Source organism: Plodia interpunctella, chromosome 23 (assembly GCF_027563975.2).
Source record: "Plodia interpunctella isolate USDA-ARS_2022_Savannah chromosome 23, ilPloInte3.2, whole genome shotgun sequence".
Taxonomy (NCBI): Eukaryota; Metazoa; Arthropoda; class Insecta; order Lepidoptera; family Pyralidae; genus Plodia; species Plodia interpunctella.
The window spans coordinates 4671335-4698201 of NC_071316.1; the positions used below are offsets into that span (position 1 = coordinate 4671335).

General features: G+C 37.7%; 1 protein-coding gene across 5 annotated transcripts in view; it reads left to right on the plus strand.

The window, feature by feature from the left end:
- The window catches only part of Ptp69D (Protein tyrosine phosphatase 69D), a 35113-nt gene that overhangs the window by 1478 nt on the left and 6768 nt on the right, over positions 1-26867 (plus strand). The window contains exons 2-25 of one of the 5 annotated variants that reach the window (XM_053762869.1): positions 134-272; positions 7126-7397; positions 8861-9612; positions 10026-10214; positions 10821-10927; positions 11397-11541; positions 11925-12004; positions 12381-12518; positions 12844-13003; positions 13967-14040; positions 14901-15031; positions 16115-16221; positions 16654-16769; positions 17741-17885; positions 18192-18377; positions 18993-19013; positions 20811-21022; positions 21455-21558; positions 21966-22120; positions 22713-22904; positions 23031-23180; positions 23670-23847; positions 24691-24806; positions 25674-25805. In XM_053762869.1, the coding sequence (XP_053618844.1) occupies positions 134-272; positions 7126-7397; positions 8861-9612; positions 10026-10214; positions 10821-10927; positions 11397-11541; positions 11925-12004; positions 12381-12518; positions 12844-13003; positions 13967-14040; positions 14901-15031; positions 16115-16221; positions 16654-16769; positions 17741-17885; positions 18192-18377; positions 18993-19013; positions 20811-21022; positions 21455-21558; positions 21966-22120; positions 22713-22904; positions 23031-23180; positions 23670-23847; positions 24691-24806; positions 25674-25805 (4001 nt within the window). Of the gene's footprint in view, positions 1-133; positions 273-7125; positions 7398-8860; positions 9613-10025; positions 10215-10820; positions 10928-11396; positions 11542-11924; positions 12005-12380; positions 12519-12843; positions 13004-13966; positions 14041-14900; positions 15032-16114; positions 16222-16653; positions 16770-17740; positions 17886-18191; positions 18378-18992; positions 19014-19837; positions 19925-20810; positions 21023-21454; positions 21559-21965; positions 22121-22712; positions 22905-23030; positions 23181-23669; positions 23848-24690; positions 24807-25673; positions 25806-26867 lie in introns of all 5 variants that reach the window. The other 4 variants (XM_053762867.1, XM_053762868.1, XM_053762870.1 and 1 more) reach the window with 4 other exon arrangements.

A 26867-nucleotide genomic window follows, 5' to 3' on the forward strand; every position in this document is an offset into this window, starting at 1 on the left:
AAGTAGACACCACTGCATAATATCTTACCAACACAGCACATCCTGAGAGTAGTCGTACAGTCCACAACATTTGTCATTATTCGTAGCTCATTACAAATAAGCTTTAAACAATAAAAGAAACTCTAACTTTCAGCATGGAGTTTGGACATCCAAGTTGCAGCGCAAGGGAGAGTTGCAGAGAGTGCAAATGTGGTCTGCAACATCACACCATTCACCGCTACTATGAATATCACCTGGAGATTCAATGGTGTCCATCTGGAGCTTAGTGACAGGTATGTGTTCAATGTTAAGGAAACCTACCTTACCATTATTATTACCATTGTGCAGGTTTCCACAATAATTTCTAATACTCCGGCTCCACAATACATTATAGTTTCAACATACATTGTTGGTTTCTGGCTGGCAACAACAACATTCCCAAAAAGGGTTGACGTCAGGCAGGCCGCCATTTATAAAATCACAGTGGATAAGGCTTATTATTTAAGGGCTGTGACGTCCAGGAGGGCGTCATAGCCCAATCACTACATACGCAAAGATGTTCATTTTGATTTGCGTCATAGCAACACAACACCCAATTCACATAGTAATTAATACACTAGAACCTTTTCAGTATGTTGTAAAAATAACTTTGTATGTATAAACATTATTGTCTACACAAATGTCACTATCGTAAGTCTTACCATCAGTTAGACCACCATTGTACGTACTAAGGACATGTCCACTATACCTATTGGTTAACTTTGTATGTCAAAAAAAAATTAACACAGAAAACAAATTTCGTCAATATTATTGGATAATAATATAGACGAAATTTGTTTTCCGTGTTAATTTTTTTTGCAATAAATTCAATAAAATAATTATAAAACAATAAATTCAAGGTAAAATTGTTTTATCCACCTGCCTTAGGCACAGTCATGGGCTCCCAACGAGAACAGCTGCCGAATATTTCGTTTAAATTAATAATAGATGGCACCATACGTAACAAATAAGAATAACTGAACATTTCTCTAATTATTTACGATTTTAAAAATACGTTAACTTTAAAATATGCTTAAACTAATGAAAAATATTATATTAAATGTCAAATTTAAGATTATTTTAGCAATATCAATAAAGGTTCGAAAATACCAAGAAAGCATTGATTTCTCTTAATCTTTCGCCATCTAGTGGGGAAATGAATGTTTCAAAAATATATCACTAGATGGCATTTTTTTCATTTTATACACTATCGTCGAACTCAGACTGATACCGACGCGAATTAATAAACATAGCGTAGTTTGTATGAGAGCTTTTATTTACCGCAATCAAAAACAAGCAATGTATGTCGAATGTAATATGTAGACGGTAGTATATATGTTTTGGCTACTACAAACTATCGGTAAACTCTGACACGAATATATGTTTATGCATGAAACAAGGAAAAAACATTTATCATTGAATTGCCATAATACGGCGATTGCTCCGCCGATAATGCACCTGATTCTGTCATACGATCGCAGAAATTCGAAAGAAAAAGAAACTTTTATTAACGTTTAGTTCACTGTTATTGCGACTTAAACAATCATTTCATTTTAGAATTATGTATCAACGTATTATTTTTTTTAATATAGAAAAAAAAATTGTTCAGTTAAAATACTTATGTTTTATACGATATATACCTATGAATACCTAATTCAATGATCAAATTGTTAAAAAATGTGTAAATATTCTGCAGATCATTACAAAAATTTGTCGAAACTAAACGCAGGCCTCAAGTGAAGTTTCAAGGAAAAGTTTGTTTATGTTTACCTACCTACTTACTTCGCTTTATTGTTTACCGTTGAGAGTGCGCACCCCATTTTTGTTTTAATTTTTATCTACGACCTGGCACTGATTATCGGACCTTTGAATTGGATCTTCTTACGAATACAACTAATTGGCATTGAATCAGGACACCGACAAGTATAACTAACACGAAAATAATTGGCTATTCACACCGGACTCTGACATCCTCCGCACACGATTATTTTGGCTTTCTTTCACACTGGACTTTACTGGATCTGAGCTGACTAAACGGCACAAAATGGCACCTACCTGTGCTTATTTTAATTGTGATAATTCTTGGGGTGAAAAACCTATGTTTCGATTCCCTACCGGAGATCCGCCTCGTTTACAACTTTGGTTACAAAATTGCGGTATGACCCTAGTTATATATTTATTAATGAATGACTCAATTAAATATAGGTAGGTACCTACCTAGGTACTGTAACCATGGACTTCAATCGCCCTCATTGTGATAACTGGATTATTAGGTACGTCATTATCATCATCATTATTATATAGTATAAAACAAAGTCGCTTCCCATTGTCTGTCTGTCCCTATGTATGCTTAGATCTTTAAAACCACAGATTAAATAATACCCCAGTTTAAAACAATGCAACAGATTTTGATGTGGGTTTTTTAATAGATAGAGTGATTCAAGAGGAAGGTTTATATGTATGCTAGCTTCGCCCCGGGCTTCGCTACCATGGGAATTTGGAGATAAAAACTACCCTATGTGTTATTCCATGTTATTTTCGACCCGTGCACCATATTTCATAACAATCCGCTCAGTAGATTTTGTTGACAGTTTGAGTTGACTTGCTTGTTTTTGTTAAATATCATATTTATATCTGATACCAAACATATAAGCTAGATATTTTTAATAAATATATTGTTGTATTAAGCAAACAATGAATAAAATAAATTCCCGCTGTCTGGATGGAATGATGATGATTTTGATGCGGGTTTTTTATTTAGATAAGAGTGTTTCAAGAGAAAGGTTTATAATTTATTATGGTTTTACACAAGTGAAGCCGGGAAGGGCCTCTAGTATATTTATAATTTGTAGGAGAATGGATGTTTCAGTATACCTTTTGACCATGTGCTTTATTGTGTACTTACGTTGTTATATTACAGAAAAAATGATATATACATTTATATTTAGAAAAACTGTAAGCCCTTCTGGCATGGACCAACACTGTTTGAATGAGTTTCTTTCGGCATTTCTTCTCAGCTGTAGTCATTCCAAAATGCTAGTAGTTTGTAGCTTTAGTATTATTTAATTTAGAATATGATGTGAAAAAGTGCCTGTGAAGGCCTAATTTCTATTTTTGTAATGTATTTACTGTTTAGAAGATGATGATGATTTTGATTTTTGTAATGTATTTACTGTTTAGAAGAAAACTCATATGACACCCCTCATTTCAAGTAACTACATGAAATTCTGTTTACTATTTACTTGTAATAATATCAAAATAGTATATATAATGCTAAAATGTTAGCTAAGAAAGCTATGTTTGTTCGACAGATATATTAAATATTACGTTTATGGTGCTCACTTCTTAATAAAAGTTGTTACTAAATTTTTATTTTTTTATGATGGTTAAATTTATTTTTATAACTTCATACTTTTTGAAAATGGACTCTATCCAACCGACTTTAAATCTTCGTATTTAGAACCAGCTCCATTTTTACAGTCTATGATATATCATAATGATCCTAAATATATCTATTTTATCTAGATTATACATTTTTTTTAATTTTCTGACCTTGTCAACCCTATTGCGCTTTAACTTGCCCTATTGCCTAGAGCGAGGTTTTTTTATTGAGTTATATGTTGACCGATGCATTACTACTCTTAAATTGACATATTTACAAAAAAATGTGTTTCAAAACTTTCAAACACAGTAACAAAATACGTAGGTAGGACCAAGTAAACTATTTCGGGATGCTTTGGGAGTACTTTTTGTCCATATAACCCAATCTCCAAGTACCCCGTTACTTGAAAAATTGGGGTATTCAGATCAAAATCACATATAAGTCATTATATATGATTTTGAAACTTGAAACTACTCTACTTGGTTCACCAACCAATTTGACGGATTTCAATGCATCTCGTGATTCTCACCCACATCTCGTTAGTTATGTCGATGTGCTGTGTTATTGACTGTACTTGTGCGCGGGCGCGGGAGAGCGGTGGTAGCGCGGAACAAAACGATGAATGAAAAAAACTTTCAATGTGGCAACAACGCTTACTGAGGTAGGTACATAGTGTGCCAAATTCTTACCAAGGTTGGTACCTATATTAGGTTTTTAAAATTAATTTCTATTTCTTAATTATCTTACTTGCTTTTACTAATATCACAGCTAATATACCTGTACCTCTTCACGCTGTCTACTTAACCACAGATTGCATACCTTATTACCCCAGTAACTCAACCAATCTAGTAATAATAGTTTGAAGTACTGAGACGGGCATAGGGTAGGTACCTAACTGTTCCCGTGGGAAATTGCGCGGGCGAAGCGGCGGGCAAAGGCTAGTAATTAAATGAAAGTGTAACAAACATATATTCTCAAAAACTCCGTTTATAATGTTAGTTGGATGCCTGCCTATAGGCACAGGTCTAAAGGTATAATACATACTTAGATACGTAATTTAAAAAAATGTTAGTTAAAAGTTCAGTAGGTTTTGTAGTGATAACCTTGACCGCATTGCTCCGTGCCCATGCCGACTGCCGCCGAGAGAATTTTATTACTTACCTACCTACCTACCTACTGCACAGACCTACTATCAAATCAAGTGCCAACGAATGTATTTCTATCTCTTTTTAGCATTCCGTAATGGTGAAAAGAGATAGAAACACAACAGTTTGCGGTGTGTGTGTGCACGTTTATGCATGCCCGTAATAGAGAAAGAAATAAAGAGATGTGTGTATTATAAGAGAAGAACGAAACAGCGCTTCTGACGGCATTTGTCCCTCGTCACGTGCCCGGCCCAATCTGCCTCTCCCTATGAGACTATTGGCCCGTCCTGGCTTCGCTCGGGTAAAACCATAAAAAATTGTCTGTTACTCCGAAACGTTGCATCTATCCTCTGTTTTTCGAATTTCATCAAAATCGGTCCAAAAAATTTTTGAATGATTTTTTTTTGGTTTATTCATTATAAACAAAAAGAAAAAAATACAAATCTTTTCTCGTTATATAATTAGTAAGTAGTATGGAAGTATGAATTAGCCGGATTATTGTATGGAAATCTTACACACTTACACTTGCAGCCGTCTATAGAATATGTTAGGTATTTGGTCTTTGTGCGCACACCTAGTGCCGGCTACATTTATCGGTGAACTTGGACAGATGCCGACGAGAATGTATAAATATTGCGTAGATAGTTTGTACCTATTAGTGCTTTTATTTAGCGCAATAAAAAACCAACAATGTTTGTCGAAAGCGCTAAAGTAGCTGATACAAAATTGACTATTTGCGTGCGATGCAACAAACAAGTTTTATTTTCTTCACTAGTCTAGTTAAAATTAATAAAATTATAAAGGAAGATTTGTCAATTTTGGAGTGACAAAGCATTGGTTCTTTAGTTATAGAATGACAAGGATACTTGACCCAGTAACCAAAATCGGAAACATTTCAAAAAGCCATTTCCTTGTCAAATCTGTTCGACAGTAGTGACGCTCTCGTTAGGTTGATCCTCAGTACAATCTGCAATTTACCTAAACGCCATCTATGGATAAAATATAATTTATTTATGACAAGTAGCGCATGCTGTCACTTATGCTTGCATCAGAGACTATCTCAGTGCTGCCCCTGGCGGTGCCAATATTTAATTAAAAATAGATTACTACTATTGGTTATTTTTGAGGCGTCTTTTTCTTGTATGAAGTTGGGTATCTGTACTGGGGTATTATTTAATCTGTGGCACAGTATAGATATTCCATGTTAGCTTTACTAAAGAAATAATCATAAAACCTATATCAATGCCATTTTCATCGTAACTGTTGCGAAAAAGAAACAGCTATGTTTCTGTCAGAATTTGAGTCATTTTTGTCGAGCAGTGACAACCTTTTTTGGAGACTGGATCCGCGCCTGCTATCAGTTATGATTATGAACAATGCTAGTTTGTTGCCAGCGTAGCAATACACACCACTAAGTATCTCCTTATAATAATTTTATCAAAACCTAAAGACAATTGTTTAGGGATTTTGCCATTATTGTAATCGGAAATAGCGGTGAAATATTTCATCTAATAGATTTTGCGTGAGAAGATTCTCACATACATCCAAATTAAAAAACCTCAATAATAAAATTATTAGTATTAAAACCAGGCAAACAGATTTTAAAACTCTTGCCATGTTCGCATAGTACTGTCTAATTTCTATTTTCATCTAGGTACAATATAAATTCATAAATGATAAATCATCAACTATATGTTTTCCTTTACGGGATTTTACGAATATTACAAATGCCTAAAATATTGGTTTTTTTACAGCTAGTTCTCCATAAATGTGTAAATTACGAATTGTTTAGATATTTCCATTATTGTGATGGCTGTACAAGGACAGCGATGCAAGAATTAGTCATGCCTATTGTATTTTGTTGACAACACTGTTAAAACTTGGATAAACAACAATATGTACCTTACATTATATTATATGTATATTATTTAATTTCGAAGATAATAATGGAAATTTTTTTTGATGGACCTGTTCTGTAATTTTACTTAAATGTTATCCTATATTCTCTCTTATATACTCTATCACTCTCACACGTATACCATAACAACCTCAGAACTTACTTTAGTCTACTCAATCTGTATGAATTGACCTATTGAGGTACAGTTTATTTATATATTATTTTTATCAGCTGTGGGATGTCACAGTATAAGTAAATTATTCCTCATGACCTGCGTGCGTTGTACTGTAATAGTTTATTTTAAGCCTGGATAGGGATTTCCTTGTAGAGGACTAGATGGGGTCAACCAAGTTCAGGGGCCCTCGATACTTGACTAGCAACGTATTTAGAGTTCCCTATATCTTAATTAAAGTTAAAACATGAGAACGGAACCATTGTATCACATTCCTGTCCCAAACATTGTAGTGAAACACTGTTTTTATGTAAGTTTGTTGAACCTTGACATATTTTATTCCATATCATCATTCCAGGGTTATATTCTACCCGTGTACCAAATTTCGTTAACAATCGGTCCAGGAGATTTTGCGTAAAAGAGTAACAAACATACATCCTCACAAACTTTCGCATTTATAATATTGGTAGGGATGTGCGCGAGTGCATTTTCAACTAAAACATTGTTACAGGATAAAACAGAACATCAAAGAAGAGAATGTGACCAAAGACGAAGACGGGAACCCTATAAAGAAGAGCATAGCCGCTCTGGTATTGATGAACGTGACGTCAGCTGATGCTGGGAATTACACCTGTGTCGTTGTCGATGGCGAGTCGGAACTGGACGCCAGTACTGGCACGCTGGACCTGAGGTTTGAGACTAAACTGCTTAACAAGACGCAAGGGCCAGTGGAACATAACAAGACTGACACGACGGATTTCGACCTTTACTGTATATTTGAAGGTAAGTCATATTAATTAAGAAATTAAGCCTTCAAAGACATTTTTTTCACGTCAAATTTATGCTATCCTTATCATCACAAAGCCATCTGCCGCGTCTGTCTGTTCGCGATCAACTCAAAAACTAATGCATTGATTTCAGTCTTCACAAGTAGATAGTATGTTCCTTAAGACGGTTTAGGAGGATAATTTATTATATTTTTACCTGAGTAATATAAAAATAGTATATTTGGTAAGTTATATTATTCTTTGATATATAAGTAATTAGCGGTCCGTCCCGTTTTCACTCGGGTAAAAACATAATAAATCATACCACTTACCTTCCTCAGGAATCACTCAATCTATTGGTGAAAACCGCATGAAAATCCGTGCAGTAGTTTTCGAGTTTTATCGCGAACAGACAGACAGACAGACGCGGTATAGGACTTTATTTTATAATATGTAAGGATGCATGGAACCCACGAGTCTGTAGGCCCATGTTATATGATAGGTAGGCGTCTCAAAAATGCCCGTGTTACATAATACCCAATATGACAGGGCAATGTGCTAAAAACCTAAAAATAATCAAATCGTCTAGGCGTTGCGTTGCGTTATATTATTATGCTCGTCACCTATTGGGCTGATTACACTGGTCAACAAAGGTTATGCCACGTGAACTCTGATAGGTAATCACGTTTTGATTACCTACCCTCATTGCAAAAATGCATAATTCTCTTTGTTTCTATCACCATCGAGATTTTTGTCATGTTGCAATGTTTATTTTATAGCACTACGGTGAGAATCGCAAGTCAAACTATACATATGATAAAACTGTAAGTGGGCTGTGTCTGTACATAGAAGATAACAAAGAAAAATGATTATGACTGTCTTTATAGGACTAATAGACGCCAAACATATTTTTTATTTTTGTTTATTTGTTCGCCCATCACGCAGAAACTACTGGATGGAATTGCATGCTGTTTTCACAAATGTATAGAGATTGTCTAAATTACAATCTGGTTCCATCGCCATACGTTGCTTAGTACCCAATCCGAGATATTGATAATAAGAAGTTATGAGCGGACACACGAAAAACGCGGGCGAAGCCGCGGTCAAAAGCTAGTAGTCATATAAATACGTGTTATTTTTTTGTCATATATTTATTTTGTTGTCCCAAACGACGTATATCTCTTTGGGAAAATAATTCAGATGCATCTTTATTCCTTCTTTCTCCTTCAGTATTTTAAAACAGTTGTTTTTTTTATAATATGTTGAAATAATTAACGCAAAGTAAACAATTCCAAGGGCCTGTATCACCATTTCCTAATAAAATATCATATTGAAATCTGACAGATAACCCAACTGCCAGATAAATCTGCCCAATGTGACCGCCAGTTAGCCCTATCCAACACTTTTGTAAAACAATTTTTAACGCTGTTTGACAAGTAAGCAGTGTAACAGGCCCTAAATCACTTTGTTTTTTTCTAGTATACAAAACACCGAAAGCAGTACGATGGCGCAAAAAGGACACGAAGCAAGAATACCTAGCACCGGTTCAACAATTAAACATAAAGACAATCAAAACTGTATTTACTTTCAACAACAGTGACCCCAAAGAAGAAAACGAAAACATAAATGGAACATACATATGTGAAATAACAGACGAGGATTTGAATAAAACTGAATCAGGACAGATCGATGTGATAGTGTACGATAAACCACGTATAGAAATTGGCAACGCAATAGCCATTAGCACGTCTGAAATCTTCATAAACTGGACCACACAGAGCAACAACAGACCTATAAAACGCTACACGATTCTAATATACAATAACGGAGTTAAAACATATACTGATAAACCGACACCAACAAACGCAACGTCAACGATAATTCGCAACAATATAAAAAAGTCAAGTGAATATATTATAGAGATTACAGTGGAAACGGATTACGGAACGGATTCTGCTAAATTCCCACCGGTTAAGACCTTAGATGAAGACCCAAGTTACGTACCGGTGTTGTCCATAAATGGATTTTCCGCGACATCTGTGACTCTGGGTTTGGGAGATATTCCTGATGAAATAGCACATCTGATCCATTACTACAATCTGGAGGCGAGGAAGAAGAGCAAAAGCATGACGGAAAAGGTCGAGGCGCTGTATACTACACATTGGAGAGACAATAAGAATCTTCCGTACATGTTTGGGAAACTTGATCCGTATAGCACCTACATATTTAGGGTAAGTCTTATTTGCACAAGGTAAAATTTCTGGATTTTTTGTGTAGACAATAGATAATCTGAGGTAGAGTCTGAGTATTGTGTTCTGGCTGGCAGTGTATATACTTTTTCATGTAAAATTTTATATTATATAGTAATTTCTCAAAAAGCTACAAACTACTGACCCGCCCCGGGGCTTCGCTCCAGTGCGAATTTTAGGATAAAAAGTACTCTATGTTAATATAAAGAATAGAAGAATACAACCTGGAATATTTTCTAGGTTCTATTCCAAATTTCATATCAATCCATCTAATCAAATTTCATAACAATCCGCGTGAAAGAGAACAAACATACACACATACATCCTCACAAACTTTCGCATTTATAATAATAGTACGATTAACTATTTTACACTACCCTTATTTTATTCCATAGGCACAAGCATGCTCCGAGTTCGGTGACCTGAAGCGTTGCGGGAACTGGTCCCTGGACAAGGAGGCGGCGACGCTGGACGGCATCCCCGGGGAGCCCAAGAACGTGCGCATCGTGGAGTGCTCCAGCCGCGTCATGAACATCACCTGGGAGCCGCCGGACAAGCCCAACGCTGAGATCAAGGGATACACGGTGAGAGTCACTTAGTGCGCGGCCTCATTGCTCCGCCCCTCGGAAGCTTCCGTTGCGCCGTCACAGTCTTCTTCATTATAATCGCAACACAGATTTGAATTATTTCAGGATAAATGTTTGCCACGGCCAGCGCATTACTCGCACTGTGTCGACTATACGTGGCACGTGGCAGATAGTATGTACATAGGTTTTTACAATGTCACCAGGATAACGATCAGATGAGATAGAGAGAATGTCTTCACCGTTCGTTCAAACGTTCACCCACCATACAAAACTCCGTTGACGAAGGGAGCCATGAAACCACGATCTTACGTTATATTCTGAGATGTGGCATGCGGTTTCCGCCCTCCACTAGCACTTCCCAGAGAGAGTTGACGTCAGGCAAGTGAACCTCAGGCTTTGGTGACGAGAGAGCGAAAATGTGTTTTCGGCTGTGGTCGTGTATTTTTGCACATCTATACATTATTATAATGCTGTACTACAGTTTTTTGTGTTTAAGAATAAATAAAAAAAATTGTACCTAAGGGAAACACACGCGGGCGAAGATGCGTGCCAAAACTAGTAAATAATATATTTAGTGTAAATAACATTGACATAATTTTACAGTTGGAGCTGACAGGCAATGCGACGTACATAGACAGATACGGGACGAAGAAGGAGGCGATCTGGGGACCGCTCATGAAATTCATGTCCAATGACTCCAAAAGCGTCAGGTACCGTCATTATCATATTTACACCACACATGACATACGTCAAAAAAGTAAAAAATAAGGAGGTTTGACGAACTACATTTTTTTTTGCCGTTGCAGTACCAATTAGAACGGTCAAGATTCTAATGGAGTCGGAACGGTCATGATCACACAGTGTTGCCAGCCAACAGGAGACAGCACCCTAATTTAATTTAATTTTATTTCACTTTCTTGTCGGACGTATGTATATATCCTTAAGGTCTGAGCACACTTACGTCGCACTGCTAACACCTACCACCACCTACTTTACATTCACAAGAAGATTACTTGCAAGGCAGTGGTACTTGCGAAAAAAGTGGCGTCAATCAATAGCGAAATGACTTACTTCGCAAAAAAATATATATATACGATTCTAATAAATGTTCATTTTCATTTCCGTTTATACTGAGAGAGTAATTGTAGCATTTTTTAAAAATTATTGTATTATTTCCAGGTTCGACGACCTCCAACCGAACACCCAATACACAGTGCGGCTGACGGCGATGACGCGCATGCGCCGGCGCAGCAAGGAGGTGGCGGCCAGCTGCGGCACGCTGCAGGAGCTGCCAGATTCCCCGCCCAGGCCTCGATGGAGAAAGGTAATGTGTTTTTTTTATACTCATACTCATTTTATACTCTGGTTCAGTGACCTTTGCGTAATAAAATATGTAATAAAAATGGATCTTTGCGTCGGAAACGAGAGAGTCTCTGTGCTGCGCTATGTTTTGTTTAGGATAATGTACAGGCAACAGCACATCAAGTTATCCTACATGAACCTCTATGACGCGGTAATAGCGGCGAGTTTGCAATGGATTTGGGTAGGTTGTTGTGCTGTTGACCGTACATCATTTCCATTTTTATTTGCATAAATGTAAAAAAAAAATCCTACTCGTTAAGCTGTTTCTCGAGTTAAAGTTTGATACAATTTATACTGGAATATGATCTAAAGTTCCATTTAAAAAAAAATGTTTCCTGCTTTCAGATCCAGAACGGCAACTCGTACGTGTTCAAAATGTATTTACCAAGGATTTCCGAAAGAAACGGCCCCATTTGCTGTTACAGGTACTTGATTCAGTAATGACTCACTCTTATGTAAATACTAGATGCACCTTGTTTAAAAAAAGTTTTTAATGTTATACACAGTTAGTAGCGCCTATACTTTATAAAGCGCCATCTTTTTGTGCCAATTGACTATCAGAATTTTTCACCAAATCCTACGGGTATCGTGTGCTTTCGGGAGTAAAAATACGTTATATACGTGTTAATCCAAGGTAACATCCACCTCAATACCAAATTTCATAAAAATTGGCCCAGCCGTTTGAGCGTGAAGAAGTAACAAACAAACTTTCCCCTTTATAATATTACTAGCTGCGCCCCGGGGCTTCGCTCTGGGGTGTTCAGAGAGAGAGAGAGAGAATAATATTTCTTCCTTTTCCAGAGTGCATATGATACGTCTCCGTCCGAACCAGGAGTTGAAGAATCTCCCGCCAACAAAGAACATAAGCATCATAAACTATGAAGACGCTCATGCTGTCCATCCCATGTTCGGCGCTTACGTCACTGATATTATTACTAAGTAAGTTCTTCGTTGTTCAATTTGCATAGATATTAATTGTTATTAAGACTATATAATGAGTACTAAATAGCTGTGGGCAGAAATTCGTTCGCGTAATTTCTAGAATATTTAATTTTGTAATAAAAATTTATATAAATAAGCACTCCTTATCAATATAAAAAGATGCTAATGTACTAAGTATTATATTAGCATATGAAGACTGTTCTTTTCATTCAATTTTTCAGAAATAAAGACATTTAAATACAATGTTTTGTTATCAAATCGTCTATATATGTATTTATTTTTTCTACCCAATCAAGTAGCCAATTCGTCATTATATTTCCAGCGATCAATTCCCACCGGATTCGGAAGTGGTGATGGGCGACGGCAGCTCCATCTACCGCCGCGACAGCCCGGCCCTGAACAGCTCCGAGTGCCGCCGCTGTCTCGTCAAGCCTCACAGGGAGCCGCATCACGATTCACACGAGATCTTCACTATTGCTCAGGTATGCGGCGTTATGTTATTACTATTTTAACAAAGTGAGAGGGATTCACCCAAATGGGTGATTTCCACGAGCGTTTTAGAACGCCGCCGTGGGCTATCATTGGTGTTTCTTAAATTGTACCATACACAGTAATCAATTTAATTATTCTGTTTTATAAATAAGTAAAGTACTCGTACAATGTTAATTTTATAAATGTTTAATATATAAAAAAATGATTCTTAAAAAAAAATGCGACACTAATGAAACGCTACACGGCGCGTTCAAACAGTCGTGAAATTCACCCACATTCATTTATTTATTAGCTGTTTAACCGCTGCTTCCCCGATTAAATGCTCTCGATTGTTTTCTTCGTATTAAAATTGGATTGGGATTGTCGAAATCTATATATATGATTCTTGCGTTACTGAGTGACTGGCTGACAGACAACGCACAGCCGAAACGACTGGGCGTAGAAAGCTGGAATTTGGTGTGTAGAGGTTCCTAGGACATTGTGAGGGAGCACTAAGAAGGTATTTCTTGGAATTCACACGGGACACGGATTTTTGCTCGCATACGAAGTTGTGAGCAAAAACTAGTAAAATATCCATAGAGCATTGAAAATACACACAGCGCAGTTTTATTGTATATATATTTATAAAGTTTATATTATTTGCGCATTTAGCGCTACCGATAACAGAATATAGGTTTTTCGCAAATCCCACGGGAACAATAGTTCAGCTCCACATTGTCGCCGAACTCAGACACATGGCGACGCGAATGCGTGAACATTGCGTAGTTAGTATGAGTTCCTTTCTTTACCGCAATGGAAAACCAGCAATATATACCGAATCCACCAAAGTTTGGCAAACTTTTCGACGACAATATGAAAGGTCTGTACCCCAGCAGTGGGGACGTTTAAATGGCTGTTGTTGTTGTTGATGATGATGATGATGTACCTGTATGAAGTACTATCCCTCCCGTCAGATGAGCACGACGCCGAGCCCGGGCGGCAGCGCGGCGCCGCGCAGCCGCCGCAGCCGCAACTTGGACGGCGACAGGTCGGTTGTCTCTCTTTTTTTATTTACCTCTTGTATTTGTTTAAACTAGTGAATAAGTATACCCCTATAAAGATATATGCGGCACACCTGATGGGAAGTAGTCATCTTCGCGTGTTCCCAGTAGCATTTGCGGCTGTGACGCCGCGAAGCCCGCCGTCGGCGTGGATAGTTATGCTGTGGGTGAAGTGTCGATTTTTCACATCGATTGCGACGAAATTAACAATCCTTGCATATTATAAAACAGAGTCCGCTACCGCGTCTGTCTGTTCGCAAAAAACTCAAAAACTACTGCACGAATTTTCATGCGGTTTTCACCAATATATAATGTGATTCCTGAGAGAGGTTTAGGGGTATAATATATTGTTTTTACACAAGCAAAGCCATGACGGACCGATACTAATATTATAAACATGCATTACGGCTGAGAAAGAAACCGGGAAAACAGATGAGAGATAAATTGTAAACATGCGTTCTAATATTCGTTGATCTAAGCGAATTATATTCAAAATTAAATTAAAAGTAATAAACAACTAGGGATGCCGACGAGCGTCCGTAGTGGAGACAAAAGAGTAGGACAGAGAGACCCTGGGCTCCAGCGCTCAATAACTGAGGCAGAAACCGGCAACACACATACGAGAGAGACAATTAAACATTTACACAAGTGGTATTTTTTATTAGCTGTTTGACCTGGTCAATAGCCTCCCCTAACTTCTTCCGAATACGTGGAAGAAATTAGGGGCTATCCTTTGTGTTCTCTTGTCATTCTTTGTCGAACTATGTGATGTCGTCCTTCCTCTTTTCCTGTATCCAATGTTAAAGTGTTCTTATATAATAATAATAATAATCTGTTTAACTTACAGAGACTTCACTAACAACCAGATTCTGAACAAACACATGGAGAACATGCACAGGCCTCATGAGTTCCCCGTGGAGGTGCGAGATGGGCCACTCGACTCGGGCTCCAACTACACAATGTTCGTCGAGCTTATCTGTAAGTGTCATTTTTAGATGCTAATTTTAATTTGAGTTATGTGTCCATATAAAAGAATATGTATGCGCAAATCACACAGATTGAGTTGGCCCTGAAGTAAGTTCGAGACTTGTGTTATGGGTTACTAACTCGACGATACTATATTTTGTAACAGATACATAATATAGATAAACATCCAAGACCCAGGCAAATCTGAAAATGATCATTTTCCATTTCGACCTGACCGGTGATCGAACCCGCGACCCCCAGTTTCCACCAGGAGTACGGCATGATGACCATTGGGCTACGGAGGTCGAGATATACATTCAACAGCAATTTAAACATCCCCACTGCAGTACACTGGCCTTCCTTACGGATGGATAAGTATGGGCCATGACCCACCATGCGGGCCCATTGCGGATTGGCGGGTTTTAACGATTGCAAATACAACCGGGACCAACATGCGTTCCGAAACACGGAAGAGTTCAATCAAGATACATTTTGCTCACCCATCCAATGGCAACTCTACTGGACCGATTGTTATTTAATTTGGTACACGGATAGAATATAACCGGTAATAACACATAGAGTACATTTCATCCCGATATTCCCACGGGAGCGAAGCCACGGGGCGCAGCTAGTAAAGTTATAAAACGACACATTTCATTCGTTTGAACGTTTTGAACAAATAGGTTTTACCAAGAGTATTTCTACCGACAGTTCTATTCCACATTTTGACAGATTATGTAAATCTATAATGGGTGAATATCATGACTGTTTGAACGCGGCGTGTAGCATTTCATTAGTGTCCCATATATTTTTTTAATAAAGAATATATTTTTTTTAATTCAACATTTATAAAATTTACATTGTACCAGTACTTTACTTATTTATAAAATAGGATAATTAAATTGATTACTGTGTATAGTACAATTTAAGAAACACTAATGATAGCCCACGGCGGCGTTCACTCGTGAAATTCACCCTAATGTACTGTAAAAATTAAAAAAATCATATAACGTAAATATTTTTACGTTATATGATTCTTTTATTTATTGTTGTTTTTTGTATATGTAAATTATTAACGAGGTAATTGGTCCCCAGCGCCGAAATCTGAAGAATCTCTGTACAGCGACTACGTGAACGCCCTGATGCCGGCGCCCACGCCGCCGCCGCACGCGCCCCTCAATATCTTGGAGATTGCATTGCAGGTACACTGGTTTATTATTAATAACTAACGGCCTATTCCGGCTTTATTCGTGTAAAAACATTAAATTTACACCTAGAATCACATTGTTGATGAAAGGTCTATTGAAGAATCTTTTCATGGTCGTAATCCTCATGGATGAGGGTCGTGGCTGTTATGTGGAATGAAACACGCAACGACTTTCTTGATACTATAAATGGAATGGTTTGCCATTCCCTTCTCCATTTCACACACTGTTGATAGTCAACCAGAGTGCACAGGTTTCCTCACGATGTTTTCCTTCACCGAAAGCAAACTGTGGTCAATGAAAACACTATGAGTCAGAGTGGTAGAAAAACTCATGTGGCACGAGTAGGATTCGAACATAAGACCTTTCGGTCCACTGGCCTCTTAACACCACAACCACTTCAATACTATAAGGGACATATTGTTACAGGTAACCTGTGGCGTAGCAGCCCTAGTGCTGGTGTGCATGATAGCATTCTGCATCCTGCAGACTCGCCGCTCCAGGAAACTGCCGCAGGCGCCGTTGGAGATGAATCCCGTCTTCAGGTTGGTGCGCTGGGAATTTCGGGAAAAGTGGGAATTGTGTGGTCAAGACGTAGTCGCCTTTCCACATTTGTGGTCGTCCAAATCAAAAGGGACCTAATGTCGCCCGGCACTTAGGCCATTATTGCCGTTGTTTTGTATTCGAACAACGGCAATAAAGAAATTGAATTGGACGACCACATTTGGTTGTTTAGTGACGCCATACTGAATGGACACACCTTGAATAAGATTTACAAGATGCTTTAAAGCAGCTGACATGACGTTTACGGCTACTACCGCCATCTAGGCAGCAAAGCATTTATATTAGTTCTATACGTGCCTCACTATATTTCGGAAGGTGATCTATGAAAACTAATTATACACGAGTCAGATCGGGATACAAACTCATGTGGCACGAGTAGGATTTAATAAACCTGAATCTTTGGATTACAGACGCGCGTCTATAAAACGATCCACGTATTCTAGCATTTTTGATTAATTTTATTATTTTTGATTATTTTTTAGGTTAATATTATTTATGATATAATAGGCTAGTTGACAAATTTTCGTTTTGATGACTATTCGAAGGCCCCTATATTAATAGAAATACCTGTGAAAAAATCACTGTAATAATAACAATGCCTTAAAAAATACGACAAAAATAAAATCACACATTTTTGGACTCGTCAAAAACGCTGCATATTAAATACAGAAGTGACGTCACAACTTGCTAAAATGTTCGCTAAGAAAGCTATGTTTATTCGACAGCTGCATTAAATATTACGTTTATGGCGTAAATTTTAAGTTTTTATCACGGTTAAATTTATTTAGAAATGGACTTTCCACCCAACTTTCAATCTTCGTATAATGATACTGCTACATTGTTATAGTCTATGAATTATCGTAATGATCCTAAATATGTCTATTTTATTTAGATTGTACATAATTTTTACAATTTCCCGACCTTGTCAACTAGCCTATTGTTGTTATCCCAGATACATAGTGGAGCACCTGGTGGGCCGGCAGCCGCTGCTGACGCAGACGCCGCCGGCCGTGCCGCCCGTGGCCGCGGACCAGCTGGCGGCCGCCTACGCCGAGCGACAGCTCGACTCCGACTATGGCTTCCAGAAGGAGTTCGAGGTGAATATTGTTATTTTATGTTTTATAAACCCCCGAATAAAGAGGGGTGCTTTGCTCGGATAAAACCTGTTTCAAATAAAACCCCTGAAGGTTTCGTCTATCTCTGTGCCAAATTTCATCAAAATCGGCCCGGTAATTTTTGAGTTTATTGTACAAAAACAAATAAATAAAATATACAATTTTTTCTCTATAAAATATTTACATATGGAAGTTATCCACACTTGCATGCATAATATTATAAAAGAAAATATTTATATACGTGCTAGATTACTTGCAAATCGAACATAAACGTGAACTGGTACGAAGTTGTTGCAGTTGCTGCCCGAGTGCTTCAACGACCGCACCACGCATGCGTCGGAGGCGCGCGAGAACCAGCCCAAGAACCGTTACCCGGACATCAAGGCCTACGACCAGACCCGGGTCAAGCTCAGTCTGATCGACGGCGTCCCCGGCTCCGATTACATCAACGCTAACTACGTCAGCGGATACAGGGTGAGATTATTGTTAATATTCTCTAAAATTTCTTTAAATATTTAAATAGCTGATTGTGTTCGAGTTTCACGCTAAATGTGGCCTTAGAGGGCGACGTAACAAGAAGACATATATTACTCATTATTTAAAAAGTCATGAAGCTAAATATGGTCTTCGCAAGCGGGTCTGTCTACTCCGTAAGGGATAAAGGGTGAAATATATTTATGTAATCTAAACTTTTATATATTCTAAAATATTCATTCGTTTATTAATTTTATAATTTCACAGACAGCTAGCTCTTGCGTGTATATGTAATGATACTAGTGAACATTATCACATATAGCATTGAGCTTAATAATTGACCATAGTTGTACAATTTCGTGGTGATATGGGAAGCTATTTTATTGACAGGAATATATAATACAATATATGTGTAAGTATATACCTAATTTAAAGGACTTTCTCAATTGACACTTACACTTATACGAATCAAAGAAATAATTAAATAAAAATATATCATTGTTGCAATAAGATGTATTATTAATATTATATTGCGCTGATTAGCGGTATTATAGTTTGCATTGTCCTAAGAGTAACTTGCGTGTCTAATCTGTCTGTCTGTCCTATGCTTGCAAGGACCCTTCGGAGCCCAACCAGGTATCGCATGATACATTTTAAAATACACTCCATTTTTTCTTAAGATTTCTAACATGTAAACAATATTTACAGCAGTTATTTTTGAATGTTGTTGAAAATAAATAAATAGAAATTCAAACCTATACATTGTAGAGTAAAACATTAATCATTAAAGTAATTTCCTAAAAAGTCTATTTTAATTTATGTTTCTGTAAAATAAACATAAGATTGTTTACATAGCAAGACATGTAAGAAAAAACGGAGTATAATTCTTCTAGCTTATGTAATGGCTTGGTAGCTTGAGGCGTGGGTTTCTTTTTAGTCTCTGCATTCTGACCGTTTCTTTTTCTTTGTGAGTAGATAAAGCAGTCATAATCATACAGACAATAATTGGTAAGTAATCACCAGTAATGGATCCTTTCGGAACTTTACCCGAATAAGGCATTATTTAATCGCTTGTTTATTAGCCTCATTGAGATCTTCTTGTTGATGAAAAGTGATGTTTGCACAGCTCCACAGTCACACAGATTGTTATCCGAGAAACCCCATTCAGTTTGATTTTCGTGGCATATCTGAACAGCCCGGAGTCTATTTAGAGATACAAATATATTTCTGTATCGCCAATTTTTCATATGCTCTAAGAAATATAATAAAAATTAAAACAATTGGCTTACTTCGCTACGTGAAAAATTATTAGTTCATCCGAGCAATGGTTTTGGAAGAGAAAGGAAAAGGAATTTTGTAATATGTATAAACAAAGTGATACATGGGTTCAGTTTCTACTGTTTGTGGTACAGAGCCCTGAAAATCAGGTCAAAGGGATATAGTAGAGAGACATGTTTCAGATTTTTTCAAAAGGCGACTGGACGAGAAGGTCTGCCTACTCGACAATCAGAATGAAAAAGTATACACCATTAAATAATTTATATGTGGTACGTACTTGTCACTAAAGCGAAAGTATATATAGATATCGTTACATACATTAAAGCTAAACCACATACATATACAATCAATACATTTGTAAATAACAAGGTTAAAGTCGCTTTTTTCTATGGAATTGAAGCTGGGGTGCATGACGTGTGAGTTACCATTGCATTGCCATTTCCACCACCATCGCCCTCTTAAATAAACGCGGGAAAAATTGTAGATTATGGTAGTTTATGGTTCATTGTGAAATTTGAGTAGGAAGGATTTCCATAAGTACATAATTGCCCATTCTTCGTGATACTGACTTGAAAATATACAACAGTTTTTAATAAATATATTTATTATACGTTATAAATGTTTCGTCGTCTTTTTGACTAAGTATTTATTAAAATTTTCGTATGATAGATTTTTAGTTAGTGCTAGAATTGTTCTTACATTATACGTTTATATTATACTTCTATTTTGCTCGTTCTATTTGTGTTTGTATGTCTGAATCCGCTTGCTTAATTATTCATCAGATATTTAACATTCATGTTATGTTTGCATGTACAATGTGTAAATGAATTAAAATTAATTTTTAATGCTTATAACTAGGACTTCTACAATAAGTCATTTTTATACTTAGTTTGATAGTATTTTTTTTATAATATCACTTTTGATTTTCTTTATTTTCGCTCGTTATCTCGGCTTTTCAGTAACAGTACACCATATAGTATAAATTGATTTCTACAGTCTCAAAGAAACGGGACAGCGTTGTTATATACTTAATTTGCCTAGTTTTACAAGGCCGGGGGGGGGGGGAGATGGGCCAGGAGTCCAATTGTGGAACGTGCTTTTTTTTATTTCATTTAAACATGGAAAACGCGACAATATATATTTTTTCACCTTCAGGAGCGGAAAGAGTTCATATGCGCGCAAGGCCCCACAGAAACAACTGTAAATGATTTCTGGCGCATGATATGGGAGCACGGGTTGGAACTGATCGTGATGCTAACCAACCTCGAGGAGTACTCCAAGGTGAAGTGCAGCAAGTACTGGCCGGACGAGCTGCGGGGTTCTAGAAACTTCGGCAGCATCACAGTGCACCATGTTGATGAGAAACGGTATGGAATGTGTGAGAAACAATAAGAAAGAAAGAAAAAAATGTTTATTTAGTATAACAAAGTTATTTAATTTTATAGGACATTCTACCTGGCCATATTTATGTATACCAATAAAACTTATTTGACAATATTATTAGTTAATTAACGTTTATTGCATTAAAATAAATATACGCTATTGGTATAACTACATAATTATTAACAGGACTTAGTGCGAACCTTTTTTATTGAATGTGACTGACGTTTCCTCGTCCTTGTAGTGGATTAGTAGCAACTCGTTATAAATGCAAACGTCACGGAGGCGCAACTCGTCATTTTCGCTGCTGGTTCGAACGAATCTTTCGCGGGTCGACTATTTCTGTCACACATGATGATAAAGTCATATATTTCTCAATCTGTTGATAATTTATCGGGAATTATTCTTTATTTTCACAGTTACTCCGACTACATAGTCCGGGAGCTGAGGATCACGAAAACGCCAACTAATTCTGACGGGCAGCCTATCGTTGAGAACAACGGCATTGCCAAAAGGAATGGAGGTAACAAATACGAGTTTATATATTTTTAAAGTTTGTTTCACTCAAAATAGTACAGGAAATCATTATCTGGCTATGTTTGGGACGCTTATAGCTAGTCCTGTTCCACAGTTTGTAGTAAATTGATGGATATCGAACAGGCTGGCAAATAATTTCAGGTAGCAATTAATTTATCAGACAGATAACAAATATTTTATCGATTTGAATTGGATTTGCAATCGATGTCTCATCTGCTCGCCTGTCCCGAGGCAGCTTCCGATGAAGCCATCGAAGTGGCTCAGTTCTGATCATAGAAAATATTTACTATCCAATAGAGCGTTTGCAGATGAGGAAGAAGATATCAGAACGTGGTGAAACCTTATGTAAATTTATTTTTGAATTGTAAAATTACTTTTTATTTTTAATGTTAGATTGCGTTGGAGGCAACGGTTCAGGGTCCGACACGGCACCCACGTCTCCGCGGGAGACCAAAGAAGAATCCAGATTGGTTCGCCAATACCACTTCCTCATGTGGAAGGACTTCGCCGCGCCTGAACATCCGCACTCCATACTGAAGTTCATCAAGGTATACCTTTTCCGGGTTGTTAATCCTGCATCCATGCATTTTTAGCCTTGATTAGAAGCTGATTTGACCTCGAAGCTACAAAGTGGCTACAGCATAGATATGTGCATCTGACTATCGATTCGCAGTGAGACGCAGCTATCCAATCACAATGCGCCATTGTGACCCAACGACAACTACACCGCAATGTTATTGGTTCGCTGCGCCTCACTTCGAATCGACTCGATAATGAGAAGTGAAATTTCTAACCGGTACTTCGCCCTCTGACAGTTGTGTATTGGACGCTTTTATTTCGTCTCAAGAAGCAATCTAGCTGAAAAAAATATGAACTCGAAAAACCTAACATACCAAAAATTTTATTTTTGACGATCACACCTGACTGCTACACTGAGGGTCTCGGGTTCGATCCCCGGTCAGGTCTAGATGGAAAAAGAAATTTTTCGGATTCGCCTGGGTATAAAATATAGTATCGTTGAGTTAGTACCCCATAACACAAGTTTCAAACTTGCTTTGGGGCCAACTCAATCTGTGTGATTTGTCCATACATATTCATTATTCATGTCCATATATATATATTATATATTTTTACTTACAGCGCGTAAACGAAGCATGGTCGAATATGGTCGGCAGGCCAGTAGTGGTGCACTGCTCGGCCGGCGTCGGCCGCACCGGCACGCTGGTGGCGCTGGACTGCCTTCTCGAACAACTGCGCGCAACGGGCCACGCGGCCGTCTTCAACACCGTCTGCGAGTTGAGACGGCAGAGGAACTTCCTCGTGCAATCTTTGGTAATGTAAACAGAAATGTCAATGCTAAAAATTTAATTTGTCTGCGCAAGCTCTAGTTTTGTTTGTCTTTGACGGCAAACGTCCAAATCTAATCCTAAAAACTGACGGAACATTTGTTGTCAACAGAAACAATACGTGTTCGTGTACCGAGCGCTGGTAGAGTACGCTCACTATGGCGACACAGAAATCCCCGCTTCGAGACTGAAGGCGGCCATTGACCGCCTGAGAAATACGCCAGAGGGCGCTGACAAGTGTCTCATGGAGGTCGAGTTTGAGGTACGAGAAACGATTCATTTGTTCCAAACTGCTTTTTAATCGAGGGAGAATAATAAAGGTTAAGACTTAAACTTATTTTTAAAATGTTAACTTAATAATTGTATCATTGAGTCATATGACAGCAGGATGAACCGATACATTGGAAATGAGGTCGACAGAGACAGATATATGATGTTATTTTCATACTATTTGATATCTGTCTCATTCGCCGCTGTGTTCAATTCGCCGCTAGGGGTGCTAGTGAAACGGTCTGTTTATTTTCTCAATCAGTCTACTTGTCCAAACGGTCTACCTTGCCACTTGGTGTCCTTAAAACTGTCTACTTTCCCGATCTGTCTACTTTCCCGATCTGTCTACTTTTTCAAAAGGATCAATTTTTCCTTTACTTTCTTGATCGTTCTACTTTCCCGATCTGTCTATTTCCAATATCACGTCACGTCGCGTCGACAATATGAAGAAAACATATATATATATTTGTGTTTGTTTTAGAAAATAATAAACAGCCCAGTAACGGAGCCGGTGAAATCGTGCGCAGCGGGCGCGGGCGAGGAGGTGCGCAACAAGAACCGCAGCCAGGAGTGTCTGCCGCACGACCGCAACCGCGTCATCCTCACGCCCGTGCCCGGCAGGGACTTCTCCACCTACATCAACGCTTCATTCATTCAAGGTTACTACTAATATTGTAATGTTTGTTACTCTTTCACGCGTTATTGCACCGATTGTTATGAAATTTGGTACACGGGTAGAATATAATTTGGAATCTATATATATAGAGAGTACTGAGTGACTGACAGACAACGCACAGCCGAAACTACTGTACGTAGAAAGCTGGAATTTGGTGTGTAGATTCCTAGGACAGTGTAGGGGAGCACTAAGAAGGGATTTCCTGCAATTCCCACGGGAAACGGATTTTTACTCACATACGAAGTTGTGGGCAAAAGTTAGTAACATATAGGGTACTTTTATCACGAAATGCCCACGAGAGCGAAGCCCCGGGGCTCAGCTAGTAACTTTATAAGTGCGAATATGAAATTGTAGATTTTTTAATAATTAATTTTGTGTTTTGATTATGATTTGAAGAAAAGGCTGAAAAATAGTAATAAAAAAAGTTAAAAGGTCATCATTTTCAGCCTACATCAACCCAATTCTGTGTATTATAGGCCTCCGTTTTTTCGCGCCAATAACTAATACATCGCTTTCCCGTGACCCAAACAAAAGATTCGTAATCATTCAATTCGATTTTTTTTCATCATTTCATTGTAAATCATTATAAATCATTTATTTCATTGTAAATCATAGGTCAACAAAAGATGGTACAAACAAATTTAAGAGTTCACTATGTCCTGGCATGATCATCATAGTATCTTCATGGCTGAGGGTCGTGACCACCAGTGGCTCGAGCTGTCTGCACAAGTGCCTTGCAGGCAATACGATTGTATGGACTTTGCAGGTAGAAGTTATCATCTCAACTCATCAAAATTTGTACAATAATTGGGACATTATATTGCAGCGTATGACAACTCTGAAGGCTTCATCATCACACAAGACCCGCTGCCGAACACCATTGCAGACTTCTGGCGGATGGTGTGCGAACATAACGTGTCGACCATTGTCATGCTTAGTGAGGTGAATACAAACATATATGTACATATATTTTACGTTTTCACTAAGAATTTAAAAAAAACAAATGAAAGTCTGAGTCGCGCACCAAGTGTTTCGTAAAATTCGCTTTTCTATGTGCTTATTTATATATTTACGGTTTTCTGCCCTGTCATGTTTACAGTATACTGTAACAAAAGATATAGGTCTCGAGTCCATTGAGAAATCGCAACGTAACAAACGTACGTACGAAACATTGACGTACAAGTGTGAATTTTTTTCCATGTGTTTCTAAGAATAATGTTCTTGAACAGCAGACAAATGGACAACGAAATGAAGTCCCACGAGGGTTCTGTTTTTACATTTTGAAATTCTTCAAATGTACTTGTAAGAAAGAAATAATTATTCACTTGTGAAACATAGGAATTGCCCTCATAAATCAAAATCAAATCATTTATTCAGAAATTAGGCCTTCACAGGCACTTTTTCACGTCATATTCTAAATTAAATGATGTTTACCAAAGCTACAAACTACTAGCATTTCGGAACGACCACTGCTGAGAAGAAATGCCGAAAGAAACTCATTCAAACAGTGTTGGTCCCTATTATACCAGAAGCGCTTACCATTTTTTAAATATAAATATAAATAGGTTATGAGCCCACCCGGTTCTGTTATCCTCTCTCACTACCCAAAAGCTGGCTGGAAGAGATTGCTTAGCAATAGGCCCGCCATTGGTCCATATGTAGATATGCTATTGTATTATTTTTATTGATACTGTTTTTATGAGCAATAAAGATATTTTGTATTGTATTAAATGCACAATATGTAAAAAAAAAATATCATGATATATAATGTGTCTGTATTAGTTATCCTAAATAAAGATTTTACGACAGCTGGGCGAAGGCAAATGCCCCCGATACTGGGACGACGGCACGGCGCAATACGAGAATATTTCAGTACAATACGAGGAGAGCGAGTCCTGTCCCTACTACACGAGGCGGCAGTTCATACTCACTGACAATAGGGTGAGTTCAAAACATTTATAATCGTTTCTTTGACAGTCTGACAAGAGGTTTCTTGTATGGTTGTATGCATGTATCGGTTGGAACCTGTTAATTGACTTCTTGTAATGTATTGCTTTTGTCTAGAATTAAGATTGTATGATGTTGGTTCTCCAAAAAAATATATAAATAAAGTGAAGAAGTTGGCAACACTGGGTGTTTATCAACAAATCTTGACCCTTCTATTTGCCATTGCAATGGCAAAAAAATTTAGTAAAACATCCGTTTTCTTCACTTTCTTGACAGATTGGTTACATAATGTTTGTGTTGTTGGATTTTTTATTGTTATATGGCAGATAACACTGCGAAGTAGAGAAGAATTCGTGCTCCGACGTTTAAATAGCGACAATCTAACCGTTTATCGAACATAGCGTTTGTATCGAATCTGAATTATCTTGTTTATGTTCTTTTCTTTACTATTATTTAGTATGAACTTTATGTTAGACGGAGATTTTGAAAAATCGGGCACAATCACGTCAAACTGTTGATACGTCGTCGCCTGGGTCGGTAAAGTTATGGGTAAGATGTGAAGGCATACTTCGAAACATTCGAACATATAGATCGTTACTAACATCCAAATGCTGTCTCTCTTCGCATATTGTGTAAAAAAGAGAGAACATGTGGACGTAATGACGTACTACGAGTTTTATGTTCCACCGTAGCTCCTCAAGATGCGATCGGGAAGGGACTGGGTCAAATGTAAATATTATAAAGGCATAGTGGGCATAGGCAAGACAAGGTATAATGGCCTCGTGATTAGACCAGTACTCCGAGCACGTTTATCGTTCTGGTCATGGTAATCGTAATCGTCTTATTTTCTATGAAAACCAGAGCAGCGCCGCTACGGTCGTTTCAGGAACTAAAATTTCTATCTCTCCTAATGCGATTCAGTTCAGGACCTAAGCTGATCTACATTTTGGAATGTATGTATTCGTGTACCATCGACTTATTTTTTAGTTTGAATGCGAATCATTTTAGGTTTCTAGTTTTATATTGGAATCGTTCCGTAAAAGCCGATGGTAGGCC